The 9917-nt window shown below is 40.2% G+C and overlaps 1 protein-coding gene across 1 annotated transcript; it reads left to right on the forward strand.

The window, feature by feature from the left end:
• Positions 1–1747: 1747 nt before the first annotated feature.
• LOC124141910 (putative uncharacterized protein DDB_G0271606) lies at positions 1748–3410 on the forward strand. Its single transcript, XM_046510104.2, has 2 exons — positions 1748–1780; positions 2547–3410. The coding sequence occupies exons 1-2, from the start codon at positions 1748–1750 to the stop codon at positions 3408–3410; spliced, it is 897 nt and encodes a 298-aa protein (XP_046366060.2).
• Positions 3411–9917: the final 6507 nt, after the last annotated feature.

A 9917-nucleotide genomic window follows, 5' to 3' on the forward strand; every position in this document is an offset into this window, starting at 1 on the left:
AGCCGTAACATTATGTTTGCTTGTTTGTTGTTTAGCAATATTCCAACTTTGTGACGGTGGTCTGTACATAATCGAGTCTGGACCAGAGAATTCAGTGATTGACATCAAGAGCACCCCTTTCCGCAATTTGGATACGATGAAATGCCCCGAGCTTGATCACCCGATCCCATTAGTCGCCTCTTACGACAAGCATGGATTGCTCAAGATCAATTCCAACCCGGATCTTCATACACATATTAGTAGCTTATCAGAATCATATTATTGTTTATCTAAAAAAAACGTGTGCATACGTTCCTACAATATTATGGTGACACGCCATGATATAACTGAAATACCCAACTCACTCACTCAATTACCATGGCTCGGCCATAGCCTGTCCTTACATCACTATTGATGTTATTAACTGCGAAAGGGACCTAATAAGCATGATACTGACACTGCCAGGGAAAACACCAGGTAGTTTCACACTCGATGGTTCAGTGGTCTCAGTGGTGTGTTAACAGATCAGCGTGAGGATGGATGTCATTTTCCAGAATATTACAACAGTCTCATTAAATGAAATTATTAATAATTAATTTAGTTTGACGTTTGGTTGCGAGAGGGCGAAGAACGATCAAAAGAATTATGAGAATGAATTCAACATCGATACCTGTACAGGTGTCTACTGTGTTGTTGACTTGCTACTGTGCAAACCATCACATATGTTGGATCGATGCTGTCTTTCCCCGACAACACTAACTACTGCTGATGGGAACAAAGATACGTTAACATTACATCGTTCGGTGCATACAAAACCAGCTGTCGGACATTCCCAAATAGCACACCACACCCTAACTGTATAATTTCATTTTGAAAAAAGAGTTTTTAGTTCGAAATCAGCAAATGGCTAAATTCATGGACTTGGTGAACTTAGAGACAAGTGTACTTCATGGCAATTTCGTTTTTTTTTAACTCTCTACGTATGTAATCCGCAAAAAACACAAAGGCCCAGTTGTGTTAACTGCGCCGCTAAAGCGTGCAATGATCCTCAGTGATCGTGCGGTGTAATCCTAGATTCGGCTTGATCATTATCATTTGTTGATTGTGACCATACCCGTGCTCGTGTGTTCCGCCAGTGTAGTAGCGGAAATTCCTTAAATTCCGGAAATAGCTGTTACCTCGTGATGCAAAAAGAAACGCAAACAATAGAAACCTATTAAGAAGTAGGTTAAGAAAAGATGTTTCCAATGTGTATCTATTAATGACAAACCTAAAAATTAGTTGAGTGTTACCACAGTGTCTTTATTCTTATCACGATATGCTGCACGTGATTTTCAAACTTTACATGCATACCTTGCACGAGACAATTGTTTACATCTCGAGTCTTGGATCTATGTGATGCGATCATGGTTCTCGGTTCTCACAGCATTACAGTATGTTCGTTTGTCCATCGAATCAATCTAATATTGCTTGAATATGAGTAATTCTTCGAAACTTAACCAATATATATGGTATTCGCGTTTCTTTTGACGGTGAGTATATATGCATGACATGCTGCTCAACAGTGGCGTAAAGCACAACTCAGGTCCTATCCATTCCTACCCGCACATTTACTCTGACTGATCAGTGATGAGAACTGTAACAGTAATAACTCTCCTCATAGCTAGCTTTATTAATCTCTTGAAGACTGCATGAGTACATACTGGCTGGCTGAATACTGGTATAGTTTGTGCCTTCTGGAGTTAAAAGCAACTATTTTATAATAACTATGTCGCGTCCAGAGATCGAACCCCCGACCTGCGTGAGTAAGTGCGTGCATAACTGCCTGATTGCTTATGGGCGTAAGATCTTTTGGTATGACACGTCAGTGGATCAAACTACCGGCGTGCGTATGTGCGAATGTGCGTAACGTCTTTTGTAATGAAGTGTCCGGGGACTCCCCTCTCTGGGCCGACGCTGTATTTACTAGACTAGGGAGGCCGACTATTTGTAAAGTCAAATAAATAGACCCAGATGGGCCTCCAGACATCCAGACCTCGACTCCCCAACACGGGTTTACATGAACTAGTTTATATAGGAACTGGCTACCAACCAGGTATTACAATACAAGCCAAATTTCAATGGCTGGAAGGAGTGAAGTTGATCATTTTATCGTTGGTCTTTATCTGTATTCTGAAGTTTCTAATATTTGAGACCAAAATCTTCTTTCCGGTAATCCTGTTCATTAAATAAAGTAGACAAATCAAAGAAGACGGTCAGGTGTTTATTTCCATATGAAGACAACAATGTATAGACAGTGTTTGTGAGGGTAGAATTCTTATCATATCGAAAAATGTTTTTGTAAACAGTAACAATAGGCACAGTATGTGCTGTTTCACGAATAAAAGTTGATATTTGGTGCGCTTTATCGTGTTTACTCATGTCCTTCAGATTAAATTAAACCACCGTGAACGAAACTGTTGTGTTAAGCCAATCAATAAGAAACCTGAGTCCGCCACGTTATATAGCAGTGATGTCCATTGAATTGGATCACTAGGCATTATCACTGCCTCGGGCTTCTTCATCAGGATCCTCGCCACCATTGCCGCCATCCTCGCTGCCATCCTCGCCGCCATCCTCGCCGCCATCATCGCCGCCATCATCGCTGCCATCATCGCAGCAAACATCATCGGTTGCTGCAGGAGCCTCAGTTGCAGCAGGAGCATCAGTTGCTACAGGAGCATCAGTTGCAGCAGGAGGAGCAGCAGGAGGAGCAGCAGGAGGAGCAGCAGGAGCATCAGTTGCTACAGAAGCATCAGTTGCAGCAGGAGCATCAGTTGCTACAGGAGCATCAGTTGCAGCAGGAGGAGCAGCAGGAGGAGCAGCAGGAGGAGGAGCAGGAGGAGCAGCAGGAGGAGCAGCAGGAGCATCAGTTGCTACAGGAGCATCAGTTGCAGCAGGAGCATCAGTTGCTACAGGAGCATCAGTTGCAGCAGGAGGAGCAGCAGGAGGAGCAGCAGGAGGAGGAGCAGGAGGAGCAGCAGGAGGAGCAGCAGGAGCATCAGTTGCTACAGGAGCATCAGTTGCAGCAGGAGCATCAGTTGCTACAGGAGCATCAGTTGCAGCAGGAGGAGCAGCAGGAGGAGCAGCAGGAGGAGCAGCAGGAGGAGCAGCAGCAGGAGGAGCAGCAGGAGCATCAGTTGCAGCAGGAGCATCAGTTGCTACAGGAGCATCAGTTGCAGCAGGAGGAGCAGCAGGAGGAGCAGCAGGAGGAGCAGGAGGAGCAGCAGGAGGAGCAGCAGGGGGAGCAGCAGGAGCATCAGTTGCTAAGGGAGCATCAGTTGCAGCAGGAGCATCAGTTGCTACAGGAGCATCAGTTGCAGCAGGAGGAGCAGCAGGAGGAGCAGCAGGAGGAGTGGCTGTGCCCGAGAAATAAATATGTAATGACATAATGTGACATAATGATAAAAAAAGGCGATCCCTTTACATATGGGGACATGTCTATAGATAAACCCATTATTGACACGTAAACAATATGGCTTTAAAACTGGTATGTTCGCCCAGATAGATCAGACCAGCATAGATTTGGTCTTACTAAACTCAGGAAATGACCCCCTAAAATGTATCATTAACATTGATCAACACTGATGACAGCGGATGTTAATAGATTCAAAATATAGAATCATGCATAAATATTGCATGAAAAAGGAAAGTTTTGTCAAGTTTTGATGTACAAATAATTCACCTACTACGAATAAAAATAAGTTTTCTATATTACATATGCTACGCTTCTTTTGGGGACTTAAATGCACGTCATCTTTCGACAGCAATATTTTCTTATTACGGCTGTGAAATGAAAAACAAGGTCATTTTCGAAATAAATAAAGGAACCGCCCAGCTTGGGGAATTTTGACAGTTGAAATGAAAGTTATACGTCAGCTGTTAATAATTATCACTTTATTTTTAAAAAGGGTCGACACATCGCTTCTTCAACTGGTAGCAGTACTGTACAGCTTCCCATAATTGATTGAATACCATCGCCTGTATGATTCAAATACAAACTTATGTGATATGCATTCGCGCCGAATAAGTACATACCGACAATGGATAATAATATGTGCATTTATAATGCGCCAAATTCCATTTACCAAGTGGATGCTCATGCTATTATTACGCCGACCAAAGGATCAGTGTGCACTCAATTTTCATTCTCAGCTTCCTGGGGAGTATACAACCCAAGCTGCTTGTGAGGTGCTTGAAGGTTAACAACCACATTGCCATATCATCCCACCGGGTACCCATTCACTGCAGGGCGAACAGAGCCACATTTCGAAAAAGGTCATTGCCAAATGAGACACCACATGTGCTTCCGTGTGTGACAGGAAGCCTTCACTGAAAACTCTCACGAGTCAAGCTCTTGAACGCGGTCACCCATCCAACTGCTCTCCGAGACCGACGTTTCTTAACTTCATCTGTATGTGACCTGTGCGTTGTGAACAGGACCACGAGCCAATGAATTTGAAAGATCTCGCTTCTTCACTTCACGCATAAACACACATAAACACAGATGTTCAAAGTAAAAACTCACCGTGACTTGCTTCACCCATTTGCAACAAGCAAGCAAATGCCAGCGCGACCGTCATGATCATAATCGTCTGGGTCCTCATAATGCTATTCTGTAATGCATGAAACAAAAGATATGTTTAATTTTGTTTTATAATAATACCTCATTATCTGGAACTCCCGCTGACCAGATAAATAGTTCGACTTATCCGGGTTTTGAGATATCCGACTCGACCTTATTACCGTTTGACTTAGTCACTAGACATCAGGAAACAAACACATCATTTATGTTAGATAAATAACGCTTGTATAACAAGAAATGAAAACCAAAGCATTTATCATATTTATCGATTAGTTAATGCATGTTCATTTTTTTCAAATTATATAAACTCCAAGTTGTGCTAGGTTGTACTTTCCAACACTTTCGAGTTCGACTGATAACGAAAAGTTTTAGCTTTTTTGAAACTCTCGAGACAACAGGGACGTCGACACATCCATTTCCACACACACGAGTTACATATTGGTAGACGTAGTAACTGTTTCCCGCGACCAGACTGTGTATTCCACACAATCGGGGATTCGACTCATCCGACTTTGAGGCAATGGGCTTCGGCTGTATTTCGCTGATGACAACCTACACCTTGTGTTTCCTTTTGTGTTAATAAGTATAACCCACCTCGTTCTTGCTACATAACTATTGAATCATATGTAAGTGTCTCTATTCATCATACACTTCATTAACTCTATGGTGTGGTACCCGCATTCGGAGTAGTTCTTGACGTTGTAGCTAGTGCCTTGTTGAAGACATAGAGGATAATTCATGTGTCGAGTGTCATGCGTCTCGATATCCTCTTTTCGCCCGTCACTCGATGAGAGAAACGTGATATTTCACTCGACACATGAAATATCCTATTATATATTTTTTGTGTAGTTGTCTACCGCAGAATTTAATTATTATATAACAAATGACAATCCTGAAGCGTAGGCTCCCTCCCAAACACGCAGGGACGTTTCACCACCCCTGGTAATTGCGACTTAAAAATAATCCGTATTTGCAAAATCTTTAAAAAAATCATAATTAAAAGTAACAAAAATATTTGAGGTCTTAAATATACATTTGAATGTGATTACATACGAGTTACAAAGTTTCTTGAGTTCTACGGGACAAAATTTGGAAGCGAAAGATTACATCCTGGTCAAGTAACGAAAATGACGCTTTGCGAAACAAAAAGTTTCAATTGACGAGTACGGTTTAAAACGAAACATTTTCAATAACAAACGGCAAATAGCTACATTAACTCCATAAATGGCCATTATTTTGCCATGTCAATGTGGAACTAACGTAAAATCAGTTTGTGTATGGTAGACACCTACCAGAAAGGGATACAATTTACGGGAGGTAACTCTTGTTTGAAAACAGTTCCGTCAAAGTATTGTGTTCTCTGCAGTGTAATATCAAGTGTTATGTTCACTGCAGTGTAATATCAAGTGTTATGTTCACTGCAGTGTAATATAAAATGTTATGTCCACTGCAGTGTAATATCAAGTGTTATGTTCACTGCAGTGTAATATCAAGTGTTATGTTCACTGCAGTGTTATATCAAGTGTTATGTTCACTGCAGTGTAATATCAAGTGTTATGTTCACTGCAGTGTAATATCAAGTGTTATGTTCACTGTAGTGTAATATCACTGTCGTTCACTCTGAAGTATATAATAAATTGCCTCTATCTAATTAAAGTATGACAAACTGTTTTGTTGTAACTGAAGGTTTTCAAACAAATATGAAAGATACATTGAGATGTGCCGCTTTGCTCAAACTTAGTCCCTCTTTAGGCACATATGCTTACGGTCTTGTCAAGGACTAGAGTGAGTGAGTGAGTGAGTGAGTGAGTGAGTGAGTGAGTATGGTTTTTCGCCGCTTTTAGCGATATGCCAGCAATATCACGGCGGGGGACACCAGAAATGGGCTTCAGACATTGTACCCATGTCGGAATCGAACCTGGGTCTTCGGCTTTACGAGCTAACGCTTTAACCACAAGGCCAACCGACCGCCCCCAAGGACTATAGACAATATATGACTCGAAAACTCTAAAGTTTACCTTATAATATTCATAAATATGTCTTGGCACAGCTCTATGCTAGTAGCGGTACGTTTCATCCCTGCTGGACTTACGTGAAAAGAAGCAACGAATGCGCGTTACATGTAAAACGTAGCTGCACAAAATAATGAAATATCAAACTCCTTTTCGTGCTGATATAGAAAGGGGTTACAACATTGCCGTGCATGTTGGCACATAAATGCCCATGTAAGAACTAACAGGCGAAAGGGTACCGGTAGTGGGTACTAGTTATAGATGAACACATGACACAGCCTAATGAGAAATATACAGAAGAGAGCTGAGACGGTGTCATGCAGACATTAATATGAACAGTTTTGACTCCAGCTTAGTAACTACGTGCGTGGCATTAATCGTTCCTATTCCTGCTAAATGTCAGACAGATTGATTATATAGCATATGACAGCATTTTAAATATCGATGGAAACCTAAAAGGGGTTGTTCAAGACAAGCTTCTCTGACTGATCATTCTCAACTTTTGACGTTGTATTGAAATATACACACATATATGGACAAAAAACGGAGTAATAGGATGTGACAAAACCACAATTTGTTTTAATCACGGATGAAGATACCTCGATTAGGCATTAGTTGTAACATATAGGTAATCCATTAAACATTTGGTATGCGGGAAATAACTTTCGAGTTTCTGTAAAAGCTTTCCCGTTTCATATTATCCATATACGCAATTTCATTCCTTAGTGAACAAATAAAGATCATGGTCAGGAGAATTGTGTCATGCGATGTTAAAAACACCAATACGTGTGTGGATGGTGCACTTGTACATGTATATACATATACCTTATATTATGACAACATTATGACTCGAACGAGGCCCCTCTATGTGACGAGTAAAAGCACTAACCACTAAACAGCCCCACAGTACCTTACAAAAAGTAATCAGAAACGCAAATATTCACACCGTGATAAACAGTTAAGATGATGCATTTGCAATATTCGATAAAGAGGTATAAAATGAGCTCAATGTACAAGATTACAAACAAAATAACGCAAACTATTTGCAGAAGAGTATATAAGTATATAAGAAGTAAAATAAGTTCAACTTACGTCAGACAAAACACTCGTAGCCAAACAACATGAAATGCAACGTTTCACAAATCTACACGTGTACATAACCTGTTTCTATGACCTCTGCGGATTTGAATAAGGTTGTCTTTTTTATCTGATCTCTGACGGTGCAGGAGATGGAAAACATACGTGCTTAATACATTGCCTCGTCATGGGGTTCTAAACGTCATTGTGTTTGGTGCGTTGGTTTGTGAAAGAACTCGGCAACATGTGTGATAATACGTAAGCACATTGTTCACGGCAGAAAATGCTGTTCAGGTTTTGAAAAGAGGAACATTCTATGAAGGATATCTGTATAACAATATCATATTCCACAGAGCAAAATGCTTTTATTGTATTTACAAATGTTATTGTTATTTTCAGTGTTCTTTTCGAAAAAATAAAAACATTACGTGACATAATAACACGCAAGAACTTACGCAGTATTATAAATGAAGCAACACGAATTACAACACATTCGGCTAAATTTATTGACCCTATTTTAGTAAGTAATGATTGTAATTAATCCTTATCCGGTGTACTAGATCTTAGTTCTGATGTATCGGATCACAGGGAAGTTTTCGTGTCTGTTAATGTATATCTTAATATAAAAAAGTCATATAGAAGAAACGTATGGCTCTACAAACAAGCTAACTTTGCTAAAATGAATATACAAATTAAGAGTTTTTTAAAGAATGAACGGATGTTAATGAAATGGGTGACAAATTCCACTCCCAACTAAAAAAGTACATGCACGACTATATACCCTCGAAGTATGTAGGCCATGGGCACCGTGCACCCCCCCCCCCCCCCCCCCCCTCCCCCCTCCCAACAAAACCTACTTTTTCTGAAGCCTTAGTATGTCCTGAACATGAAATCATATGTTAACATTGAAAATATAGGGATGCACTTCCTGTTTTCATCATATTTGTGACGGAACCCTAAAAATCGCGATTTTGCCATCCGCGTCGAGCGTCATTTTTGTACTGCAACAAAAAGGTCAATAAATGTCTTTACAATTGTCCAATCTCTATGTGTAATATATCAAAATAAAGCTGAAGTTATTCCGGTTACAACTATGTTATTTTGATTTAAATATAATGAGAAGTATAGTGGCTATTAAACTTTTACTTAGTAGAACACACATATGCAAATTTGCTCCACGCCGATCGCTCAAACTTTCCATAATTTTCTATTATATGGAAAAATAAATACAAGGTAATCACAAAAACAAATACAGGCTATAATCTAGTGATATATAACTTTATCTTGAAAACAAATCATTTGAATAAACAGTATAATTGGACACATGAGAATTGAAACTACACGTGCCAGGGTCATGTCCCAAAACATCACCTTCACAATAGAAGATATCACACACACACACACACACACACACACACACACACACACACACATTACAGAATGCTATATTATGGGCCTCTGTGATCTTCAGTTGCCTTGATTTGTCTTCATCATTTGTACTCCTCCATTTATCAGGATCCTGTGTGTATTTACCCCTACATGCCTTGGGGTACTTTGCTTCACAGGCAAAAAAGTCTTGCCCTCGAATCCTTCTGAGAAGTTTTTCATCATTTTTTTTCGGCTATCTCCAGTATAGTTATCCATCCATCATGTTCAAACTGGCTCAGTCTCTCAGTGGTCCGTGTTCCTTTTTCCTTGATCTTCTTCCTTCCTTCTGAATTGCAGAATATGCAGTCGGGAGTAAATAATACACAGTCTGCTGAACTTCTTCTGCTTAATTTAGAACATGAGGGTCCTGAGTGATCAGAGTGTAAGGAGAGGCGGTTGAGATTCATGGTGAATCGTTGGTACCACTCTCTGTGGTATCCATGGTTTGCTGCTATTGTGTCCGGTATAAGCAGACATGTGTGCACGGTGGACCTATGTAGCCCATTGCCTAATGTAACTATTCGCCCAACGGACAAACCATGGTTCGATAATTACCTCAGAAGGGAGCGTCGCTCCAGAGACCGCTATCGAAAAAAGGCATTACGAACAGGTAAATTAAGCGATCTTGTCAATTACAAAAAGCAAAGAAACAAATTTAATAATATGAAATAGATAGCCAAAGAAAAATACTATAGCAACATTAACGGCTTATTGGAAACACATCTGAACTCAAACAGTACCAACTACTGGAAATTATTGAGATTCATCATCAAAAATGCTAATTCAATGTATCCCCC

Source organism: Haliotis rufescens, unplaced genomic scaffold (assembly GCF_023055435.1).
Source record: "Haliotis rufescens isolate VD_foot unplaced genomic scaffold, xgHalRufe1.0.p SCAF_7, whole genome shotgun sequence".
In the NCBI taxonomy this organism is placed as follows: Eukaryota; Metazoa; Mollusca; class Gastropoda; order Lepetellida; family Haliotidae; genus Haliotis; species Haliotis rufescens.